The sequence below is a fragment of the Urocitellus parryii genome, chromosome 12 (genome assembly GCF_045843805.1).
Source record: "Urocitellus parryii isolate mUroPar1 chromosome 12, mUroPar1.hap1, whole genome shotgun sequence".
NCBI classification, from domain to species: domain Eukaryota; kingdom Metazoa; phylum Chordata; class Mammalia; order Rodentia; family Sciuridae; genus Urocitellus; species Urocitellus parryii.
The window spans coordinates 11,109,512-11,135,716 of record NC_135542.1 but is presented as its reverse complement, the minus strand read 5'-3'; the positions used below and the strand labels follow the sequence as shown (position 1 = coordinate 11,135,716).

At 33.7% G+C, this 26,205-nt stretch overlaps 1 protein-coding gene across 2 annotated transcripts in view; it reads left to right on the top strand.

Annotated features, from left to right (window-relative positions):
• Positions 1-26,205, top strand: part of Eif5b (eukaryotic translation initiation factor 5B) — a 56,612-nt gene that overhangs the window by 19,427 nt on the left and 10,980 nt on the right. The window contains exons 7-14 of one of the 2 annotated variants that reach the window (XM_026412583.2): positions 8,922-9,020; positions 9,516-9,605; positions 11,414-11,488; positions 15,150-15,433; positions 20,835-20,942; positions 21,125-21,235; positions 22,497-22,564; positions 23,827-23,968. In XM_026412583.2, coding sequence (XP_026268368.2) covers positions 8,922-9,020; positions 9,516-9,605; positions 11,414-11,488; positions 15,150-15,433; positions 20,835-20,942; positions 21,125-21,235; positions 22,497-22,564; positions 23,827-23,968 — 977 coding nt within the window. Of the gene's footprint in view, positions 1-8,921; positions 9,021-9,515; positions 9,606-11,413; positions 11,489-15,146; positions 15,434-20,834; positions 20,943-21,124; positions 21,236-22,496; positions 22,565-23,826; positions 23,969-26,205 lie in introns of both variants that reach the window. The other variant, XM_026412582.2, reaches the window with a different exon arrangement.

Here is a 26,205-nt window from a genome sequence, read left to right as displayed (position 1 = left end):
TCAGTAATTATCAATATTTTCCATTGTTGCGTTATACCCTTCTGCCTCCTTTTTTGTCCTGGAATACTTAAAAGGGAATCCCAGATAGGTCCCCCCCCCCCTCCTTTTTTTCCCTTAACTCATAGATATTTTAGTTTCTGTATCTAACAGACGATGGATACATTTTATCATAAATAGAGTATATGTTGTGACATTTAGCAAAACAATTTTTTTATATCTGATTTTTCTCTCCATATTTTAATATTTTCCACTTATCTTTTACAAATAGTTCACACCTGGATCCAGATAAGATCTACAGATTACATTTGATTGATATATTTGTCTCACTAACATCACCTTCATTCTACTCTCTAATTTCAGTTTGCCATTTATTTGTGGATAATACTAGATAATTCTTTAGAATTTCTCATTCTGGACTTGTCTAATTGTGTCTGATGTTGGCAAATATACTTCTCTGTCTCTTGTAATTTCCTAAATCCAGTGATTTGGTTGCTTCCTACTGATGCTGTGTATTTCTCTTGCCTCCTGTTAAGGGGACATGTAATCAGGCTGTCTCTCTTACAGTGACGTCAAGATTGATTAGTGCATTGAGGCATTGACTCTTTTTTTTTCTCTGTTACTGGGGATTGAACCTAGGCCCATTATCATTGAGCTCCCTCCCATTCCTTTTTTATTATTTTGAGACAGGATCTTGCTAAATTAAGGAGGCTGGACTCAAATTTATAATCCTCCTGTCTCAGCCTCTGAAGTAATTAGAATTACAGGTATGTGCCGCTCTGCCCAGCCCTCATTGACTTTTTTTTTTTTTTTTGGTACTGGGGACTGAACTTAGGGGCACTCGACCACTGAGCCATGTCCCCAGCCCTGTTTTGTATTTTATTTAGAGAGAGGGTCTCACTGAGTTGCTTAGTGCCTCACTTTGCTGAGGCTGGCTTTGAACTTGCAATCTCCCTGTCTCAGCCTCCTGAGGTGCTGGGATTACAGGTGTGTGCAACAGCGCCTGGCCTTCATTGAGTTTTTAACCTAAGACTTTTAATGCCTAATTGGTGATTTTATATCCTGTATTACTTAGGAATTATTGACTGGTAATCTAATTTTGTCATTTCTTCTGCATCGAATTAGCTAGACTCTAAAGAAAAACTTCCTGAAATACTGTTCATACATGAAATCCAGAATAAGTGCTTAATTCTTTACTTCTTTTTATTAGTTTTCAAAATAAAAAGTTGGTGTCCTGGTAGCCTCCATAGATGGCCCATGAGATTAATTTTGTGTTTTGGTTGTATGGGTGCCAGGTTAATGGAATTTCATATAATTGATGTGTTTTTATCTCTTGAAGTTGTTATAGTTTGATACTCATATCGTAATATCTTTGACCAGTGGCAGTTCATTCAGATTGGTGCCCAAATAAATAAATCACTTTACTTGATCTTTGATTGGTTTTTTGCTCTCTCACACAATAAGATGTCTCAGGTTTATCTTGTATGTATTCCACCCTAGATCTGGAATCAGCTGCTAAGTCAGGGAGTCTTGTAATTAAGGGTGTTCAGTAATTAATTGTGATTACAGATGACAAATTGGGCATACGATTCTTTGTCAAATACGATGGTTTAAAATAGTTGTTTGCTCCTTCGAGAAGACTATATATTGGGTCTTCCCTTAATTTCCTGTTCCAATATTTGTAGATTTTTATATTATAGTCCTTTTGAGACTTAGGCTATAATTATAGTAATATTTATACTTCATTGTGTATTTAGTTTATAACTGATGCTTTAATGAACTTTTGAAATTGTTTATTTTTCCCCTTGTAAACTCTTACGTATATATTTTTTAGTCCCAACATATAGATGAGGATATGGTGAATCATGGAGCTTAAATAACTGACTCAGTGACCCAGATCTAAAACTGTCTGTGTGGCTACCTCTTTAATTATATATTATATGTCTGCTAGGGGCAATAGATGTAGAGAAATACAGTTCTTAGATTTCAGAAAAGTTTATTCTGATTTGGGCATATACTTTTTTCGGGAAAAAAATGAAATTAGACAATAAATTTGGGTATTGTTAATGCACAAACATCAGATGTGACTGGTGACTATTCAAAAGGCTAAAACCACTCATGAAGTAATTAGGATGGGAGTAATTCACCAGTCTCAGAAATGCTACTTTAAGGAGTAGTTAGACATGTAGTTATGGTAATTAGATGGAAAGCTTAACTTAAAATAAATTGGGCATACGATTGTGTTTTTGTCAAATAACATAGAACATACTTGGAAGAGACATTTTCTTGAGTGGTATCTGTGACCTTGATCTTTCTTCTTATTCTTCATAATGTTGCTCAGTGTTTGTCATCTTATTGGTTTCCTATATCTGCTGGAATTTACCATTAGCTGTTGACTCTTAAAAATGTATTTCCTTAGACTTAGTAATGGTACTTGTGAATAAGATTTGACCTCGATTAGCTCTGCCATCTCTCTCTTTTTTTGTTTTTAAAGAAAGAGAAAGAGAGGGAATTTCAATATTTATTTTTCAGTTTTCGGTGGACACACATCTTTGTTTGTATGTGGTACTGAGGATCGAACCCAGGCTGCATGCATGCCAGGCAAGCGCGCTACCGCTTGAGCCACATCCCCAGTCCTGCTCTGCCATCTCTTGATTTAACCATATTTATTTATTTGCTCTATTTAAGGGAAAATATTAAAACAAATATTTAAAGCTGGATAAGAACCATGAGTTCAAATAAGAACAGATTACTGACTTGACATGAAAAATTTTCATTCTGGCCATATCACTTTATTGAATATTCCTTGCATATGCTTTTATCTGGTTATTAAGCTGGCCAAAGTGAACAAAAGTATTATTAACTTTTTTGTAATGATAATGAAAATGTCTGTTTACTTTGTCCTAGTTTTAACATTACTGTTATAAATTACCACAAATTTAGTGGTTTAAAATAGCACATTTTTTTTAATCTTACAATTCCGTAGTTTAGCAGTCTGACCCACGTCTTAGTCAGGTAAGATATTGGCAGGTCTACATATTTTTTTCTGGACACTGTAGGGGAAAATATATTTCCTTGTTTTTCTGGCTTTTGGAGGCTACCCACATTCCATGACTGATGACTTCCTTCCTTCATCTTCAAAGCGAGTACCATTGCATCACTCTTTCCCATCTTTCATAATCACATGTACTCTAACACTAGACTCCACTCTGGGAAAAGCTGTTGACTTTTAGAGAATCATGTGATTAAGTAGGGCCTACTTGATTAACCTGGGATAATTTCTGCATTTCAGAGTCCTTAATCTAAGGCACATCTTTAATATTCTTTTGGGGGGGAGCTTTATTTTGCCCAGCATATACTTAAAACTTATTTGTGAATTCATCAGAGATTAAACATTTTTTTCTTGTCCTATTTCACCATATCTTTCAGAGACCAAAATCCCCTTGTTTAACTGGAGATCATTAGCCCTTTGCAGAAACTTGTAGCACATTATTTAATGTTATTTATTTGTCTATAAGGCAGAATGCCTGTCCACTTTAGTTCTTGAATCTTTGTGTCAGGCAAAATACAACTGATAAATTATAATTTTTTTTTTTTTTTAAGAGAGAGTGAGAGAGGAGAGAGAGAGAGAGAGAGAATTTTTAGTATTTATTTTTTTTTAGTTCTCGGCGGACACAACATCTTTGTTGGTATGTGGTGCTGAGGATCGAACCCGGGCTGCACGCATGCCCGGCGAGCGCGCTACCACTTGAGCCACATCCCCAGCCCAATTATAATTATTTTCAGAAGATATATAAGTAGTGGCAAATTTTGCATTACTACTAAGGAAGTACTTTGAAAGAGCCGATTTTAGAATGGAATCTGTTTTTGTCTTTCTGGTATTGTGAGAGAAAAAACAGGTTAAAAGTAGAGTTTATCTTCTTAACTGTGGCCTAGTTTGGGCTTTTCTACTTGTTCTATTTCAGTCAATTATAGTCCCAAATTTATGGAATTACATAATGACAGCGGAGGTTTTTGTGGTCTTTGAGGGGGATGTGAGGAAAAGTTTCAGAATTTCCATCTTTTCATCTGTAAAAGTTTTAAGTTATTTGGTTTTCTTTGAATCAAATACATTTTTGTATAATCATTGTTATGACATTAGGATGATGGGCCCATTTGGCCGCTTTACTTTGGCTGGAGGAGCCAGGAATGGGGCCTCTGATGTCTGAAGAGTTGAGGGGCCTTGCCATTATTTTTGTTTTTACTCTTTCTCTTTTGCTGCTTGTGCCAAATAGCAGCCCCAATTATATGAAACTTTCTAACAACTTTGGAACATAAAACCTGAAGAGAGACTCATCTTTTTGGCCAGAGGAATCAGAAAGAAGGGCTCCTGAGAGCCACAGCATGTAGGGGAAACTGGAGAGAAGAGAGCTGGAGAAAGAGGTTCTTATAACTGTTTGTGAACTGACATTACTCCCAGGCTCACCAGGAAGCTGTGTATGCTTGGAACAGACCCAAAGAAGCATAGCCAAAGCTTCCAGAACTGAACTATGATATAAACCAATGAACAGACCTAGACTTACCTCTGAGTGGCTCATGTGCCAGGTAAAATATTGATTGTAAATATAATGTGGAAAGTTAGGTATGAATATTTTAATCCCTGCAGGAGCCACTAAAATTGATTAAGCTCGTAGATAAGGCAAAGTGAAATACCAAATATTTAGATAATCCTATAGAAAAGGGGGAGATAGGAACAGAACACAGAGGGAACAAGAAGAAATCTAATAATAGGCCTAAAACCAACCATAATCCTAAAATACGAATTATCTGATCATACCAATTAAAAGGCAGATTGTTTGAGAACAAGAACTAACTATATGCCATCTATAAGAAGTCCATTTTAAATTATTGCAGTACAGATTAGAAGGATAGAAAGAGATGCAATGCTAACATTAATCAAAAGAAAGCTGGAATTGTATTATTAATCTGAAATATGCATCAGAAAAAGTAAATTTCTAATAAAGAGGAAGTTATATAACAATAAAAACTTCATCTTCCAAAAAAGCTGTAACAATCCTGTATGTATGTGTCTAACCTAAAATTCATATCACTGAAGTAGGTCATTTTTTGAGTCATAAAACAAATTTTAAAGCCTTTCAAAGAATTAAAATCATGTATAATTTTTTTTGTACCAAAACAGAATTAAACTAAGAAGGAATAGTAGAAATATCTTGTAAATACACAAAAATATGGGGAAATTGAAGAACATACTTTTAATTAACCCATAAGTCAAAGAGAAAACCCAAGAAAATTTGTCTTGGGTCAAATGAAAATGAAGATACAGCCTTGGGTGGAATTCAGGTAAAGGTATACCATATCCAGATTTGTGAGATGCATGCAACTGACAGAGTTCATAGAGGGAAACATAGCCTCAGATACAAAAAAAAAAATGTTTCACATCCTTTGGTTAAGAGTCCATCTTAAACTGAAGGAACAAAATAAACAGAAGGAAAGAAGTATTAAAAATAATGAAATAGAAAATGGAAAACTAGTAGAGAATCAGTAAAACTTTGAAATGATCTGTAAAATTGATAAACCACTAGCTATACTAAGAAAAAGTTGAGCTTAAAACCAGTATTAGAGTGGGGCACAGGTGGCACACAACTTACTACTTATAATCCCAGCTACTTGGGAAGGTAAGACAGGAGGGACACAAAAGTTTAAGGCCAGCCTGGACAACTTCTCAAGACCCTATCTAAAAATTATTAAAAAAGAAAAAGAAAAAAGGACTGGGGATGAGAGCTCTTTCCTAGCATACATGATGCCTTGGGTTTGATCCCTAGAACCGAAAACCAAACAAAACTAATATTAGGTAGCCGGGTGTGTTGGCACACGCCTGTAATCCCAGTGGCTAGGGAAGCTGAGACAGGAGAATCTCAAGTTCAAAACCAGCGTCAGCAATGGCAAGGCGCTAAGCAACTCAGTGAGACCCTGTCTCTAAATAAAATACAAAATAGGGCTGAGAATGTGGCTCAGTGGTTGAGTGCCCCTGAGTTCAATTCCTGGTACCCCCCCCAAAAAATAAAAAACACCAACTAATATTAGGAGTGAAGCATGGAGTCTTTGCAGGTATTAAAATAATAATAAGGAATAACTATGAACAATTCTATACCCAGAAGTTTAGGAACTTAGATGGAATTACTATGAACAATTCTACACCGAGAAGTTTAGAAACTTAGATGAAATAGAGCCATTTTAAAAAAACAAAGTACCAAAACTTACCAAGAAACACAATCTGAATAGTCATATAACTGTTTTTAAAATATAGGACTATATATACTATTTAAATTTCATCTGAGTTCATTACCCACAAGGAACACTCCAACTCCCCTAGATTTCACCAGGGAATTCTAATAAATATTTAAAGAAGTTGGACCTGTTGTGAATATTAGGAAATATCCAATACATTTTGTGAGGACAGCATTATCCTTGTTGCCAACTGAGAGAAAGATAGTTCAAGAGAGGAAATATACAAACTGGTGTCCCTTGTGAGCTTAAATATAGAAATTCTCAACTAAACTTTAGCATTTTGATTCCAGCAATATATGTGCATATTTATGTATTTATATATATTTACATCTAAGGAGAAATCTGTCATGATCAAGTAGGGTTGTCCTGGAAATGCAAAGCTGGACTAATATTTGGAAATCAATAAATATATTTTGCTATATCAATAATCCAAAGAAGAAAAATCCATGACCATTTCAATAAATGCAGAAAATTTATTTGGTCAGTCTTATTCTCCCATATATATTAAAAGTCCATATAATATCTACAAAAATTTATAGCTACTATGCTTAATGGTGAAAGACAGAATGCTAAACCTTAACTTGGCGAGATGACATTAAACCTAGGTTGTCCACTCTCACTGAATTCATTCAGCACTGCACTGGAATGTCCTAACTGCTGGTAGGCTAAATAAATTAGTCCATGAAACAAGTAAATTTGTCTATGCACAGATGATGGTTATCTACATAACAAATCCCATGGAATCTCTACTCCTTACCCCAAACAGCCCAGCATTAATAAGTGAGATCAACAAGGTTGGAGATACAAGACCATTATGGAGATATCAGATGTATTTCTTTATGTTAACAATTAATAATTGAAAATAAAAATTGAAACAGTAACGTTTATCATGATAATTTAAAAAACCAGAATAGTTATAATCTAATATTTGAAGGATCTGCATTCTTAAAACTATAAAATACTATTGAGTATATCAACAGCAGTGAGTAAACCTGTATAAATGGAAAAATACTGTATTCACAAATCATGAGACTTATTTTAAGGTAATCAGTTCTCCAGAATTAATCTGCAGTGTCAGTATAATCCTAGTCAAAATCTCAGCATGTTTTGTGGACATCTATGAATTACTTTCAAAATGTATGAAAACACTGAGGAGTTAGAATGGCCAAAAGTACTCTTAGTAAAGGAAAGAACAAATTTGGAAGACTCAGTACTGGATTTCAAGCCACAGGAAATCATCAGTACAGTGTGATATTAACAAAATGGTAAACAAATAGACTGGGAGAACAGAGAATCTATATTGGTTAGTTGATGTGTTGTCTTTTTTTTTTCCTCCCTGCTAGAGGTGAAGGGTATTTTAATGGATAAACTAAGTTTAGTTTTTGCATAAGTGGTACTGGAATAATCAGATACTTGAATGCAAAAGACAACAAAAATCTCAATTCCTACTAATTATAGATAGGTCTAAGGTCCATTCTTCGGTAATCTAACTGAATACACAACTATAAAAGTTTTAGAGGAAAACATAAGAGACAGTCTTGCTGTTTTGTATAAGACCAAAAAAAGTGATTAGGTATAAAAGTATAACTCATAAAAGGGAGAAATAATACATTTTGAGGAAGTCTGGTGACTTTCTTTGCAGAAGACACCATTAAGAGAATTCCAGTGGTTAAGTGCCCTGGAGTTCAATCCTCCATGCCAAAAAAGAATACACATACTTGACAAAGAATTAATATCCAGAAAATATAAAGATCTCTTCATATTCAACAAGAAGAAAACCTTTATGTGTTAATATAGGAAAAAGATTTAAGCAGCCTTGCTCACCAGGAAGTTATAAACGTGAATAAAATGCTCAACATGATTAGTCACTAGGGAACTATAAGACCCCAATGAGGAAGCGCTATACATTTAGTAGAATAACATACATCTGAATAAATAAAAACTCGTCTTTATCAAATGCTGACAAGCATGCAGAACAGCATTTCTGGTGGGAATGCAGAATTGTAAGGCCATTCTGGAAATCAACTATAGTTTTTTTGATAAAAATTAAATATGTGTTGGGTGGGGGTTTGGCTTAGTGGTTGAATGCTTGCATAGCATATGGAGGACCTTGAGTTTGGTCCTCAGGACCTCAAGTAAGTAAACAACATTGAGTAGTATTTACCTTATGTCATTCCTATTCTGAAACATTTATTCAAAAGAAATGTTAGTGCAGAAACAATTGCCTCAAAATGAAAGCAGTTCACATATCCTTCAGCTAGTGAATGGGTAAACTGGTACATTCATACAATGGAATGCTACTCAGCAATACAAAGAAGTGATACTGATAGTTACAACCAAGTGCATGACTCTCAAATCCAGTATGGCAGAAGCCAGACTAAAAGATTTCATTTTTGTGACATTTGGGAAAAGCAGATCTTTAGGAGTAGATAACAGATTAATGTTTTTCCAGGGACTAATGATGTGAGGAGTCTTACTCATAAATTTAAGACTTGATCTTTTAAAGAAGGTTTTCCTTGAATGCCCTTTTTTATATTTGGTAGTATGAGGTGAAAGAAATATTACCTTTTTAAGTACTGATTCTGAGATGACATACAAATGATACAAACCTGACGTTTTCCATTTTTATCCTTTAGGTGTGGAAGTGCCATCAAAAGACTCTTTGCCAAAGAAAAGGCCAATTTATGAAGATAAAAAGAAGAAAAAAACACCACAGCAACTAGAAAATAAAGAAGGTTTGTATATAAAATAGTGGCTGATTGAGAAACTATTTTGCCTGTTTCTTATAACTTTTAAAATAAAATGCTGCCTTAAATCAACAAATCAAAGTTTTTGATGGTGGTGCCTGGAATTAAACCTAGGGCTTCACACATGCTAAGCATATGCTCTACCACTGAACCACATCCCCAGCCCCAAGAAATGCTTTCCCATATATTGTTTCTTCTCATTGTCCTCACTCTTAGCTGATCCAAATGAAAGGCTAATGGGAAAAGTTCTTTAGTTTGAAAAATATGAGACTTACTTAAGAATATTGTTACCCGAAAAGCAAAAATATCAGTTTTTTTCCCAACTTAGCTTTATTCCATGAACAGAAGGAGTAGTTTCCTTTATAATATTTGCCTGATTACTGAAGAAATAGATTCTTACTATGCAGTTTTATCAGTAGTTAACTATGTTAATAGAAATTATATGCTATAAGAATGTTGAATTGATTTCTGTCCCCTTTTTAGTGTCTGAACCATTGGAAATAAGTGCTGCCGTAGAAGTTTTGGAACAAGAAATACCAGAAAAAGAAGAGACAGCACCTCGTATTGAACCAGGCCAGTAACATTAACCTGTTAGTTAATTCCTTTTAAATAGTGCTATGTGTCATAAGTTTATTAAGTTGTTTTAGACCACATAAAAATCTGGCTAGGTGACCCCCCCCCCCCTTTTTTAATAGTTCTTTTCTGTAAACTATTTTTTATTTTCACTTTGAGAAAGTATCCAAGTGGGACTTGAATCTGTTTTCTTTCAGTAGTGTCATTAACATATTTTGGGGAGATGCTAGAAGGATTTGGATTTTCTGTTTTTAATTCTTGGGTTTGCTATCTCAAGGCCCTGAAGTTCCTTTACTTAATGCTTCCCAAAGCAGATTGTAAGCATTTTTAATTAGAATGTTTTTTAAAAAATTGGCATTTAAAAACTTTCTCAGGGGTCATTTCTATTTACTACATAAATAAAAGCAGTTAAGTTTCTCTTTTTCACTTGTGTTGAAGGGTTCGGGAAAATCTCTGGCCTCCTTTTTTTTCCCCCACCCATTTTAAATGAATCATTGTTCCAGCTTATTAGATTAATGAGAGCGCCAGCGGCTAGCCAAATGGAAGTTTTGTATGGAAGAGAATTTCCAAAGTTTAAAGATAGGATAAGAGTCGGAAAAATAAAGAGAATGTAAAGCCTGAAACATGATGGTAGATGATGAAATTGGCAAAATCCTTTCCTTCCCATTACTCTAAATAAATAAGGCCATTTTGCCTGGATCCAACTGCAGCTTAGCATTAATATGGTGAATTAGAGAAAATAAGTTGATATGACCTATTGTAGCACCATAAAAAATTGTTAATTCAGAGCAGTGTTTTGGGTACTTGTTTCTGAGTCTCATTTTCTCCTAAAGGTGGCTTATCCAGACTTGTTTATAAATAATAATTACTACAGGAAAGGGTATGCCCCACCTTTGTCTTTTTTCTTTTAATTATTTTCCTTTCTTTGTATTTTTGTTAAATTTTTTTATACTGGTGATTGAACCCAGGACCTTGTGCGTGCTAGGGAAGTGCTCTATCACTGAGGTATACTCCTGCCCCTCTTCATTTAATAAGTTTTTGCCTGGTTAGAATCTCAGTGAAAAAAGAGTTGTCTGGGCTGGGAATGTGGCTCAGGCGGTAGTGCGCTCGTCTGGCATGCGTGCGGCCCGGGTTCGATCCTCAGTACCACATACCAACAAAGATGTTGTGTCCGCCGAGAACTAAAAAATAAATATTAAAAAAAAAATTTAAAAAAAAAGAAAAAAGAAAAAAGAGTTGTGATTGTTAAATTATTAAATTCTTTAATATTCAGATAATCAAATTTTAGCTTTCTCCCTATTTTGGTGTTATAAGCATAGTACTCATTTCTTTTTTTGAGCTGGCATGGTGATGGTAATTTTATAGCTTCAACTTTGATATTTAAGTAGTTTCTGCATGTTTTTGTAAAGGTTAGAGCAAAATAAGTAAATTCTATGACTGAAGTATGAGTTGAAAGTACAAAAAGTAAATGTGAAATTTTATTCTGAAGAACTGTGAGTGTATTCACATACTCCTTCCAATATTTAAAGGAACATTTCAGTATTTGTATTTCTAATATTTTAATTACTTCAAATATGAAATCTGGATTAAGTTTAACATGGTATATTGTAAGTATAGAAGGAAATGTAGTGCATTTATTAATAGTGAATTATAACATCCTAATTATGGTTCCAAAGATTGTAACAAAACTACATACATACTTTTTGTGTAAAGCATTTCTTTTAAATGTTAACATAATTTTCCACTTTTTTCTATAGGAAGTCTTATATTTCTAAATGTGTCTAAAATGAAAAATTTTTTACTTACAGAAGAGGAGGAGGAAACTGAGGATGGTGGATTGGATGATTGGGAAGCTATGGCCAGTGATGAGGAAAGAGAAAAAGGTGAATAACTCATAAGCACACATTGATAAATTCCATCGTTATTAGAGATCTGTATATTTAAATAAAAATCTGTCTCCTGGTTAAGAAAGACAGGTGAACATTCCTGGGGATGAGGACCAGTATTATTCTCCATTGCTGTGGTTCCTAAATCCAAGTGAATGGGTTTTCAGAAAGTCATGTATAAGATAGCTCTTCAGGGTTTAGAATACATTTTTTTTCCCCCTGAATGATGATGTCATAAATAAGGTTGTTATTTATGTAGCCTACAGAAAGCCCTAAAGTGCAATGAGAAGTCGGCTAAGTGTAGCTCCTAATCACTATGAATAAGAAGTACACAGGGTTTTTTTTGTTTTTGTTTTTGTTTTTATCAATACTTTCTCTTTGTCACTAAAATCTCCACTTTCTCTGGGTTTAATTTATTATTATTTTTCTGTCTTCTTGAGAATAATGTTTGGCTCTTTGATTTTTAAAATTTTTTTCCCAGTCTCCCTTACCCACCCAATCCTTGTTTAAAGCCATAAGTTTTCTTTAAGCATGGCTTTCATCAAATTCCACAAGTTCTGATATTTTCTAATTTACATTTGATATATATATTTTTTTACAAATAATGTATTTACTGTATTTCTTAATTTATAAAAGTGAGTAATCAGAGAAGATGACTGTCTTTTGAAATACATAGTCTTGATTTAGAGCCCAGCATATGATCAGTTATTATGTTTTATATGTATTAGAAGGCATTCTGTAGTACTTGGATGCCTTGATTTCTATTATTAGCTCAAGTTTGCTGATCTTTTTAGTCTTTTCTGGTTTTGATTTTTTTTTTTTTTCTGTTGTGTTTTTACTCTTACTGGGACCATCACATAAAACATAAAGGAATTCCCACCACTGTTGTGGATTTTCTGTTTCTCCCTAAGTTGTGTTAATTTTGTGCTTTATATATTTTGATGCTAAGTTATTAGGTGAACACAATCTTAGATCTTTCTGATGCACTGAGACTTTTGTATAATATTGAAATATATATTTCCTTTTTCAGGTAGTGCCTTTGCCTTAGAAGTCTGTTCATAGCTACACCAGCTTTGATATATAGGCTCATTTTCTGTCTTTATTACTCTTTCTATATTCTTAAAAGCATTGTCTCTGTGTATGCTGCTGTAACAAAATAGCACAGATGGGGTGATTAAAGTTTTGGAATAGGCAAGTCCAAGATCAAGTTACTGACATTGTCTGGTGACAGTTGTTCTCTACTTCCAAGATTGTATGTTATTGCTGCGTCCTTCAGAGGGGAGGAAAACTGTTCTTACATGGTAGAAGGGTTGAAGGGCCTGAGGATTGAACTGCTTCTGAAGCTTCTTTTAAAGAACATTGACCCATTCATTATAACCTAATTCTCAAAAGGTGCCACCTCTTTAATACTGCCACAATGAGTATTGTGTTTCAACATGAATCTTGGAAAGGACATCACATTCAGACCATAGCAAGCTTAGTTTTGCCAATAACTGTATTTTACCTAGGGTATATTAACATTTGATGTATTGATGAAACATATTGGTTTTAAGTTTTTCACTTTACTAAGTCCTTTATTCTGTTCCACCACACCCTTCCTTTCTAGCCATCTTTTAGATAATTGTATTTTTTTAATTCCATTTTATTTTCCTTTTATGACCTCGGAAGTTATATATTTTACTAATTCTTTTAGTTGGTTGCTCTAAAAGGTTTTTAACCTGCAGTTTTTGAATAACCAAGGCTAATGTTACCCACTTTCCCTAACAATGAAGGATTTTCGAGTACATAAACATTTTCCTAACTCCCAGTTTATATATCATTGCTCTCATTTCTTTTCATTCTGTATTTTTTTTCTGTATTAGCTTATTACTCTTATTTATACTTTCAATATTTAAGTTTACCCACATTTAGCATTTTGTTTTGCTTCATTTCTTCCTGCATCTTTGACCTTCGATTTGGGATCGTTTCTTCTTTTCTGAGGAACCCTTTTCAGAATTCCTTTTTGTATAGATCTGCTAGTCAGGCATTCCATTTTTTTTTTCTAAAAATATCTTTATTTCATTATCATGAAAAACTTACTGAGTGAGGAATTCTTGGTTGAAACTTTTAACACTTTGAAATTATCATTCCTTTGTCTTAGCTTCATTGTTTCTTTGAGAAATCAGATATCAGCCTAAGTTTTTATTTATTCTGGTTATATGGCTTTATGAATGTGTGGTTTTATTTTGTTAGTGTTATGGTGTAAGTCATCATTTCCCATAGGGTTATAAGTGTGTCTGTGATAGATCTTCCTATATTGGTGTTTCCTTTCATCTTTTCTGTAGCTTCTACCTGTTGACTCTCATAATTCATTCTGGATTGTTTTTTCTGTCTTCTAGGTGATTAATTTTCCTTAGCTGTTTCTACCCTGTTAAGCCCATCTCATTTGAGTTCTGAATTTTATTTCTTGGTATTCCAGTTTCAGAATTTATATTTGGCTATTTTTGTATATTGTCTATTTACCTTCTTAAATTTTTAACTGTTTGTTGCTCCCTGAATGTTAGAAGCATAATCATTTAAAAATTCTTGCTTTTATAACTTAAAGTATACCCTTTGGTATCTTATATGCTGATTTTCCTTATGTAATTTTTTTCCTCATGTGGCTTGATACTTTTAAGTATCAAGAATTGAGGTATTTGTTTTCACCTTTTCATTCTTTTTCTTCCCACTTTTGCACGATCATTAGGATTGTATTCTATAACTAAAGTCCTTGAGCAGCAGAACTTGTGTTAGATAGTTCACTTATAAAACTGTAGAAATAATTTAAAGTCAAGAATGATCTCTGTTCTTTAGAGCCAGTTGTTTATGTACAGGTTGAATATTCTTTATCTGAAATACTTGAGATCAGAGATCTTGGATTTTGGATATTTACATTTTAAAATACTTGTGTGTATATATATATAAAATGTGATATCTTTAGGATGGGACCGAAGTCTGCATGAAATGTATTGTATTTTACATATGCCTGCTGTACATAGCCTAAAAGTTATTTTATACAATATTTCAAATACTTTTGTGCATGAAATAAGGTTTATTGATATGGAATTCTCCACCTATGGTGTCATGTTGTGCTCAAAAAGTTTTGGATTTTGGAACATTACATACTCCAGATTTTCAGATTAGGAATATTCAACCTGTTGTTCACTGGGAGTAAGTATAAACTAGCAGTATGGAATCGTGTTGTTATAAATTTAGAATTCAAACAATCTACAGGTGATCTGCCAATAATGAAAAAGTCTTATTTCTTATTCATCCTTAGGATGTAACTCTTCACAATGTCACCCCACAGTAAGGGTAAAACCCAATGTCTACCCACTCCATTCACCATCCCCCTTTCCCCACCAGTCCTGGGTAGGTCTGGACTCCCAGTGGCTGGCACTATAGCACTGAGGCAGCTAATGACCCCCTGGGTAAGGATTACATGTTTCTCATCTCCTATGTTTATTTTCCCTTGGCTCCTGACTTAGAGCTTTTTTTTTTTTATTAACTTCAGAAGGATTTCTACCTTAAGTTTTTTACTGTTAAATGACTCTCTTCATTGTAGTATAGAGATATGTACTTGCGTTTATGAGGCGTGAAAACACAATGTTAACGTCTTTATTTGCTTTTCTGAAAGAAGGAAACACGGTTCATATAGAAGTAAAAGAAAACCCTGAAGAGGAGGAGGAAGAGGAAGAAGAGGAAGAAGAAGAAGAAGAGAGTGAAGAGGAAGAAGAGGAAGAAGGAGAAAGTGAAGGCAGTGAAGGTGATGAGGAAGAGGAAAAGATGTCAGATGAGAAAGATTCAGGGAAAACATTAGATAAAAAGCCAAGTAAAGAAATGAGCTCAGACTCTGAATATGACTCTGATGATGATCGAACTAAAGAAGAAAGGGCTTATGACAAAGCAAAACGGAGAATTGAGGTATTTGTTTTCCCCTTTTCATTCCTTTTCTTCCCACTTTTGCACGATCATTAGGATTGTACTCTATAACTAAAGGCCTTGAGCAGCAGCACTTGTAAAAATATTTTCTTAACTCTTCTCCAATTTTTGTAGTGTTGAGACATCACAAATCTGCAACACCAGTCTAACCCAGGGACCCTATCTCCCTCTCTTACCTGAATCAGAACCGTGGCTGCTTCATTATTTTGTTGTTGTTTTCTCCAAATTTCAGTGTGCTCTTTGATGGTTTATAGGTATGTGAAAGTATTCTGAGCATATGCTGCCTAGTTATGAACATCAGTTACGTGTTTGCCTCACTTATTTAGATTAGATAATCTAATATCAGCACTTTAGTTGTTTAAATCTGGTAAATGGAGCTTCTATTTAGTAAAATCCATACACCTAATATACTTTTTATATTTTTCCTACTTAAGGTTGTAGACTTTAAGAGAAAGTTTGCTTTAATTCTGTCAACTTAGTGTAAATAATACATTAAAAATGATTTTAGTTGGCTTGAAGAGACTGAACTGTTAGAAAGCCAAAAATATTTTGATTTTCCTTAACTTTTCATGTATAACTTATTTATAATTTTTCATTTTCATGTTTACATGTCATCATTTGTTTTTTTCCTTCTCTAAATTCTAGAAAAAATTGTCTGAATTCCTAAAGGATTGAGTGAGTCTGTTGTTCCAAATTAGGATTTGTACCTCAGCAATATTAATGTTTGGGCTAGATAATTCTTTGGAGACTGTCTTTATTGGAGGATATTGGGCAATATCCCTAGCCGTGTGGTCTTTTGTGTGGCTTCTTTTGCTTAGCCTCTTTTTGAGGTTCACTTATGTCATACCATATGCCATTATTTTGTTCTCTTTGTTGCCAAGTAGTGTTTTATCATATAAATATATAGGTTGAGCATTACTAATCTGAAAATATAAAATACTACAAAATCTAAAACTTTTGAGCACTGACATAATGCCACTGTGGAAAATTCCACACTTGACCTCAAACAACAGGCAGGTTACAATCAAAGTACAGACACACGAACAATATTGTATTAAATTACCTTCAGGCTATGGAGATAAGATATATGAGAAACACAAATGAATTTCATTTTAATATTTAATCTTCCTTGCATGTAGTTTGCCTCTGCGTTATTTAGATCTTTTAAACTCTTCCAGCTGTGTTTTTTAGTTTTGAAAGTACAAGATTTGTAATTTTTGTTGAATTTTTTAGTTAGCTTTTTATTCCTTTTGATTCTATTGTGAATGTCAAAAAATTTCCCATTAATACTATAAATAAGTGATAGATTGATTTTGTATTCAGTTGTGCTAAAAAAACATTTTTTATTCTAATAGCTCTTCATGGATTCCTTAGAAATTCCTATAATCAGGTCAGGGCATCTATCAAAACAGTTTTTACTTGTTTCTTTCCACTCTAATTGCTTCTTGTTCTCTTTCCTGATTTTCCTGGATAGAGTAAGTACTACAGTGTTGAATAGACATCATAAGAGCATACGTACTTGCCTTGCTCCCAAATTGACAGGGGGGAACATTCAAAGTTTCATCATTAATTATGATGTTAGCTGTAGGTTTTTTTTACATAGATCAATTTGAGAGAATTCCCTTGTGTTCCTGGTTTTTATCCCCATGGGTGACATTTTTCCCCCCTCTATTGTATTAGTACATGGTGATAGCACCAATTGATATTGAAATCTTAAGCCATTGTTGCATTCTTGAAATAAATCCCACTTGATCATGGCATGTAATCTTTTTGTATGTTTTTGGATTTAGTTTGGTAAAATTTTGTTGAGATTTGGGGATGTGTGTCTATGAGGAATATTGATCAACAGCTTTCTTACGATGTGTTTGTCTGGCTTTGATAATATTAGCATTATAGAATTGTTTGGGGAGTCTTCCTACCTCTACTTCAAGTTTATGAGGGATTGTTTTATTTCCTTTTTTAAGTGTTTGGTAGAATTTACTAATTTTTTTTTAATGGGAATATTTTTAGATTTCTAAGTTCTTGTTATGTAGGGCCATTCATATTTTCTGTTTCATCTGGAGTCGTTCTCTAATTTCTAATCATGTATTTCATCTAAATTGTCTTAATCTGTGAGCATAAACTTGTTGATAGTATTCTTTTACAATTCTTCAGGTTTCCATAATGTCATTGAGTGTGCCTTCTCTTTTGCTTCTGCTTTTGTTGCTTTTTTTCTTGGTCTATCTAGCTAAAGATTTTCTCAAAGACCCAATCTAAGATTTTATTTAATTTTTTTTCTTATTTTCTCTTCAGTTAATTTTTATTCTATTTGTTTTCTCCTTTTGGTTGAGTTCAGGTTTAGTTTCTTCCTCTTTTGCTAACTTTTCATGGTGACAGCTTATATTATTATTATTGATTCATTTCCCTGTAAGTATTGCTTTATCTGTATCCCATAAAATTTGGTAAGTTGTGTATTTTCTAATTTTTCTTAATTTCTTTTTTGACCTATGTGTTATTTAAAAGTGTTTTAATTTCAAATATTTATGGATTGCCCAATTTCCTTCTGTTGTTAATTCTGAATTTTGATATTTATTGTCTTTTTTTTTCCCCCCCTTCAGTGCTGGGGATTGAACCCAGGGCCTCCTCACATGCTCAGCAAGTGGTGTACCACTAACATACATCTCCAGTCCTTTGTCAGTTTAACAGTGAAAACTTGTTTTATTCACTTTTTAGATTATTTGTGTGCTTGAAGAAGAATTTATATTCCGTCTCTGGACCCAACATTTGGTTAGGTCACGTTGGTTATTGTTGATGGTCAGATTGTTTGTGGACTTCCTCATTTTCTGTTGTTTTTCTATTTGCTATTGAAGTTCTCAATTTTTTTTGTGGAATCTTATTTTTATTAGTCTTGTCAATTTTTTCTTCATTCATTTTGAAGGTAAATACATACTTGTTTGTTCTTCTTTATATCTTCCTGAGGATATAAATGTTTCTCTCATCTCTCACAACATTATCTTGCCAATGCCTACCTTGGCCATCTTGTTCCACAGACCTCTCTCTCTGTTAAATTTCTAGCTGAAGTTCCAGGTTGTCACTTGCCCTAATGGGATGGAGAGCTTAGTCTGGTTTGTGATTTATCTTCTCCTCTAATTGTTGAGATCACTGCTGTTTGTGGCCATGCCCTAAGGTATGGAACACCACACCCCTCTGCCCTGTCCATGTCTCCCTAAGGAGCTGTAGGAGTGGGAAGAAGAACAGAGTAGCTCAGACTAAAATGCCATGGGATGCCAGCGCTCTTACTGAGGCCCAATAGGTTTTCTTGAATTAAACACTTCTATTTGGTGTATGCCTTTAGCCGTTTACTAGAGTTTAAGTGGTTGTTCAGACTGTTTTGTTTGGTTGTATCTCACTTTAGGGAGAGGATTGCTGAACTCCTTGTCATTCAAGGAGTCCTGCCTCAATGCGTCAACAGCCACATTTTCTGTTCAGTTTTATTGAAAGATCCTAATTTTGTATTATTCTGCTTGTGGTATCAGCAAAATACCACCAAATTGGTGTCTTAAATATCTGAAATTTATTTTCTTACAGTTCTCAGAAGCTAGATATTCAAGATTAAAATGCTGTCAGGGAGAGCTCTCTAACTGGCTTTCAGACATCCACCTGCCCTCCTGAGTTCTCATGTGGCCTTTCTGCTTTGTGTACATATATAGAGATTGCTGGTGTCTGTTTTGGGACACCAGTCCAATTAGATTAAGGGCCTACCCTTAGGAACTCATTGAACCTTGAGTATTGTCTCCTTCATGGCCCCATCCCTTAAGCCGTCACATTGAGGGTTAGGGTTTCAATGTGTGGATTTGGGGGAAATGCACTTAAGTCCATAACAACCTTTGTGGATCCAAAATCTTGCTACTTTATATTATTTTCTGAAATTCACTCTGAAGTTCTTGGTTGGAGTCTCTGCTACAGATAGGGGTTTCCCAAGATGCTTGATTGGTGTCAGCTCTGGGGCTTGGGAAACCTCAGAGATTTCTCATTAAGAAATCTCCAACTACAGAACATTAAGTAGTTATACATACTTAATTTGCCCTAATGAACAGTACTGTGTGAACAGTCGCTATTGTACACATGTATTTGTACAAGTGTCCTGTCTTGGTTCAGTATGTATACTTAGAGGTAAAAATTCTGAGTTAAAATCTGTACCTCATGGTCTCCAAAAATTTTTACACTTGGTCAAACAGGAGAGAATGGTGGTGGTCAACCAAGTCAAATGCTAACTGCAGTTATGATATTCAAATTTAAATTGTGCATACTCTAGGACTGTTGTGTCCGTATCTTTACCAGTAAACAAGTACTTGACCACTGCAACTTGCTTTTGACATTTCAGAAAGTTTTATCATTCCAGTTTCCATGAAAAATTTAGTATCTAGTATAAGAAAATAAAAGACAGAGCTCCTATAAATTTGGTATTTGGATAGGAAATAGATTTGTAAATGATGTTACTTCATAGCTTTGATGAAAGTCTTATTTCATTTGAATGCCAGCTATTGGAAAGGTTGTTATTTTGAAGAATGGGCAGTCTTATGATTTTTTTCCCAGAAAGTTGAGGTAATTATCTAAGTGTTGCAAAGAAATATATTAAGCTCTTGAGCCTTGGGAAAGGTAGGTGATGTTGTTTGGATTTATTTAAGCCAAGACTTAAAATATTTCTAAGAGAGATGTTTTTAATGTTAGTACATTGGGTAAAAGTGTGAAATTATCTGGGCACAGCAACGCATACCTGTAATCCCATCTACTCGGGAAGCTGAGGTAGACAAATTGCAAGTTCAAGGCCAACCTTGGCAACTTAGCAAGACTTTGTCTCAGATAATAAATAAAAAAGAACTGGTAGTGTAGCTCAATGGTAGAGTGATTGATTGGCATGTGTAAGGCTCTGGGTTCATTAACCAGTACTGCCCTTCTTTAAAGTGTGACAAAAAATTATTTTTTAAAAAAAGTCTTTATAATTCTTATTACCTTTTTAATAAACCTACACATAAATTAGAGGTTGTACTGTATAGTCAAATGATGGAAAGATCAGTTCCTTTTCTATTTATCATACCCCATTACATTAACTGTATGTAAAAATGATCAAAGAGTTGGAAGTGATACCATTCCTTTTCATAGTTAACTGTGTTACTTTGAAATCTATTCTAAGCAGGTTTCTCTTTGTCTAGCGTAGGTGTGATGAGAACTGATTGCAATGTTCATGCTGTGAAAAATGCAGTTATGTTTAATAAAATCAGCAAAGAACTTGTGTCCAGGTTGTGGTATTTTCATACAAGACAAAATATAGAAAAAATATAAGGATAGTGAGGATTTGAAATAATATTTAATTTTGTGTGTTTTTTTTATTTTTCATTTGTAGAAACGGCGACTTGAACATAGTAAAAATGTAAATACAGAAAAGCTAAGAGCCCCTATTATCTGCGTACTTGGACATGTGGACACAGGAAAGACAAAAATTCTAGATAAGGTAAGAAAACTCTGTATGCATTGAAATAACTTTAAAAACATTAATTTAAAAGCACTGACAGCTTTAAAAACTCATTAACACACATAGGCAGTTCTGTTTACGATAAATAATTCGCTAATTTCTTATAGCTTTTATCTTTTTCCCTGTCAAAATACCAGTCTAAATATGCTATCTTCTTATAGCTCCGCCACACACATGTCCAAGATGGTGAAGCAGGCGGTATCACACAGCAAATTGGGGCCACCAATGTTCCCCTGGAAGCTATTAATGAACAGACTAAGATGATTAAAAATGTAAGTTACTTTGTATATCATGTGTTTTCATCTCTAACAAAAATTAAGCTATTAACTATTTCAAAAAGAAAAAAGAATAGAGTCTAGTATATCAGACCCATAATACTTACCATTCAGAATTAACATCTGTATTATTTTGCCTTAAATCTTTCCAAGAAATAAAACATCATTATTGGAGCCATCACGTTCTGTTTCCTTCCCTTTCTCTCCCAGAAGCAACCACTGTTCTGAAGTCAAAATTGGTCGTTTCTCTCCATGTTTTAACATTGTTAACATTGATCTCCATGTTTAAGAATTCTTTCCTTTCCCACTGATTTTTTTTTTCTTTCATTAGCTCTCATATTTTCTCTACTTGTTTAAAGGTATCCAGTTTTTTTATGTTGAATGTAGCACAGTAAAATAAAAGTAAAGCTTGATGGATCATTCCAATGCAAGCACCCTTTTAATGTTCTCGGGGTTGCAAAATGTTGATATTTCAATCCCATCATCCATGTTCCTATACTTTTAGAGAAACTTTATCTAATTTACTGTTTGATTGCTTAGTGATGAAGTGCATAGGAAAGGCAGAGTTAGCGCCTGATCCTTCAACCTTTATATGCCAGCTTTTAAAATAGTGACCAGTTTGGTTTTGTTTTCTCTTGTTAACTCATGAATTTAAATATTTACTGAGTTTCAGTCTGTTTCAGTTATTATTGTACTGAGATAGTCTCATCTCTGTCAGTGTTTGGCTGCTAGGTCTTTTTGATGCAATTCTGATCGTCCTAGTTTTTTATTGTATCGATGACATCTGGTATAGCAGGATACTGTAGATTCATATGACATTATTTGAATAAGCAGGGCATTTTTAAAAATTTATTTACATTTTTGATCGATGTGGTAAACTTTCTTTAAAACATACTTTTGGAATTTTTTTGGTAATTAAGTTAAGCTTTAAAATTGGATCAGATACATTTTGTAAATAGTCTTCCTATAGATAACTTTACATGACTGCTTTGCTATTTGTATCACCTTTAATAATCTTATCAAAATGTAGTTTATAATATAGTTTTATGATTTAAAGGTGCTATTTTTTCATTGTTTCTGAAAAGTTCTTTTAATATTAATGAAAAACACTAACCATTGTGCTTTGCTTGTTGATTTTCTTTTAAAACCATTCATTTAGAAAAGGAAGTAGTGATATTTTTAAGTTTTTATGGCAGATAAATTGTTTTATAAAGAAGCTTTCATTGTTTTGACTTCTTGAACTTCCCATTGGTTCTAGTTTGACAGAGAGAATGTTCGGATTCCTGGAATGCTAATTATTGATACCCCTGGGCATGAGTCTTTCAGGTAAGAGCAAGTCTTTTGTCATCAAGGAAATTTCTTGAAATTTACTCCAAAATTTTAATAGAGTCATTAAACTTTGGGTAATCATTTGAAATCTGTGGCAATCCTCATTGATTTAGTTGTGTTTTATTTGTATCCTTGTTTTCTAGAGAAGGAAATCTTTTTTACTAACTCCTGTGAAAGCCATTACAAAGAGAAGATTATATTGTGTTGTCCTATTCATTATCATGAAAAACTGAGTCAAAATTGGCAGAAATATTAGAGAAACTTTTGGAGCTCTTTCCTAACAGATGTTAATTCTGTGTGTCAGATGAGCCTTTGGCAAGTTAAGGGCTATGGCCCTTAAACAATTTAATGCATATAGTTTTCCCTCCTCATGCCCTGGTTTTGCATTTATATATTCAAACAATTATAGATGAAAATAATTTTTAAAAATGCATCTGTATTGAATGTGTACAGACTTGTTTGTGTTTTATTCACTAAGCAATACAGTATGATAACTGTTCATATTGTATTAGGTATTATAGGTTAAATACTCCTTTTCTAAAATGTTTGGGACCAGAAGTGTCCCAAGTGTCTGAAGATTGGAGTATTTGAATAGACTTTTATTTTATTCATTTATTTATTTGTGGTGCTGAGAATCGAACCCAGTGCCTCACACATGCTAAGCAAGTGCTCTACCACTGAGCTGCAAACCCAGCTCTTGAATAAACTTTTTCCAAAAATCTGAAATCCACAATATTCCCAAATATGAAACTTTTTGAGCATCAGGTTGGTACTTGAAGGTTTTGATTTTGGAATTTTGTATTGGGAATTCTTAACTTGTATAAGTAATTTATAAGTGACTTAAAGTTTACAGGAGGATGTACTATGCCATTTTATATAAGGGACTTTAGCATCCTTAGATTATGGTACCTGTCCAGGTCCTGGACCCAATCCCCAGTTTTGTTTGTGTATGGTACGGGGGGGGGGGGGTTGTACCTGGGGTCTCATGGATGCAAGGCAAAGACTGTATATCCCCAACCATTTTTGTGTTTTTATTGTTGAGATAGGATCTCGCTAAGTTAGTTTCCCAGAGTGGCCTTGAATTGGTGTTTGTCCTGCCTCATTCCCACATGGGATTACAGGTGTACACCACCACATCTGACCCCCATAACTGTTCTCATTTTGTCCTTTTTGTTTAGGTTTAAGAAAGAAATTACAGTTTAAGAAGTATATTGATATTGGAATTTTCTATTCATACATCTTTGTTCTCTTTATAACAGTAATCTGAGAAACAGAGGAAGCTCTCTTTGTGATATTGCCATTTTAGTTGTTGATATTATGCATGGTTTGGAGCCTCAGACAATTGAATCCATCAACCTTCTGAAATCTAAAAAATGTCCCTTCATTGTTGCACTTAATAAGGTAAGTCTTCCTTCTGAAAAACTTAATTTGGGAAAACGCTTCTTAATTTCTGCATTAAAAAATTATACTGCAACATATAAGAACATGCACTCCAGGATAAGTATACCACTGAGTGTGTTTTGACCAATTCATTCATACACATACATAACTATTACCTTTCAGAATATAGGTTATTTTCATATTGCCAGAAAATTCCCTCATGCTTTTTTATAGTCAATCTGCTGCGTTCTCTGACTATGCAAACACTGGTCTTTCTGTCACTCTAGACTAATTTTGCCTATTTTAAATTTCATATAAATGGAATCATACAATATGTAATCTTTTGAATTTGGCATTTTGTTACTTGTGTTACTACAGTATTATTCATGTATCATAATTTTTTCTTTCTGTTGCTGAGTAATATTCCATTATCTGGATAATACCGCACTTTATCTTTTCACCTATTGAAGGATGGTTGGATTGATTTTAGTTTCAGGTTATTAATAAGAAATGTCTATGGACATTTCTAAACAATTCTTTGAGTAGATTTTATTATCACTTTCTTTGAGTAAATACTTAGGAATAGAATTGCTGAGTCATACAGTGTATGTTCAACTTTGTGAGAAACTGGCAGATTTTTTTCATAGAGATTATACTAATTTATATTTCACCAACATTGTGTAAGAATTCCAGTTTCTGTATAACTTACCTTGCCCCACCTTTAGTATTTTTTTTTTAATATTTTTTTGAGTTGTAGTTGGACACCATACCTTTTTTTTTTTTTAATGTGGTGCTGAGGATCAAACCCAGTGTCTCGCAAGTGCTAGGCGAGCACTCTACCACTGAGCCACAACTCCAGCCCCCCCCCCCCCTTTAGTATTCTAATAGGTATGTGGTAGTAAATTATTGTGTTTAATTTTCTTTTTCAAGATGACTAGTGGTTTGAGCATCTTTTCATGCACTTAATACTTACTAAAAATGGCAACATCTCTCTTTGAAGAGTCTTTTCAAAATGCTTTGCTCTTTTCTTAATTAGATGGCTAGTTGTCTTATTGTTGAATTTTAAGGGTTCCTTATGTATTTTCAGTATAAGTCCTTTGTCAGTTACATGTATCCCAGACATATTCCCTAGTACAGGACTGGATTTTTCATTTTCTTAATGGTGTAAATTGAAGAGAAGAAATTTCCAAGTTTGGCAAAATCCAACTTGTTTTTAATTATTTTTGTTTCTTTTGTTCTATATAAGAAATCTTTTCCTATCCCCAAGTTTGTTGAAATTTTTTTCAAAGGTTCAGGTTACTTACATAGAGACTTTTTGTTGACATTATTATACTCTCCACATGGATTTACTTGGGCATCTTTGTCAAAAATTAATTGCCATATTTGTCTGTTCCTAGAATTTATCTTCTGTTCTGTTGGTCTTTATTCATCCTAACACCACTCCTACCCTATCTTGATTATTGTAGCTTCATAGTCAAGTCTTGAAAGCCAATAGTGGTAAGTTCTTCAACTTCATTTTTGTTTCTCAAAACTGTTTTGGCTATTTTAGGTCTTTGAATTTCAGTGTAAAGTTTAGAATCAGCTTGTTTCTGCCAAAAAGCTTTTCAGGGTTTTGATTAAAATTGCTTTTACTTTGTAAATAAATTTTGAGAGAATTGACATTTTAACAATATAGAGTCTTCTGGTAGTGAACATTAAATATCACTCTTTTATTAAACTAGGTTGCCTTTGCTTTCTCTTGGCAATGTCTTATCATTTAGTGTCCATATGTTGGACCTATTTTTCTAAATTTATCTCTAAGTATTTCATGCTTTTAATACTATTGTAAATAGCATTTTAACAATTTGAATTTCCTTCCAACTGTTGATATCATTTTTATGTAGAAATAGTTGATTTTTGTATGTTCACTTTGTATCTTGTGACTGATAGTAAAACCACTTATATTAGTCTTAGTAGCTTGTTCTTCTTTTTCTTTTCTTTTTTTAAATAGTGTTTGGTTGTAAATGGACCTTTATTTTATTTACTTATATGTGGTGCTGGGAATTAAACCCAGTACCTCACACATGCAAAGCAAGTATTCTATCACTGAGCCACAACCCCAATCCCCTAGTAACTTCTTTAGTAGGTAATGTGAGATTTTCTTTCTACATAATTTTTATATTCTTATAAATGCTGTTGTATTTTTTTCCTTATCTGTATGCCTCCTGAATCTTTTTCTTCCTTATTGCCTTAACTAGACTTTCTAGAACAATATAGAA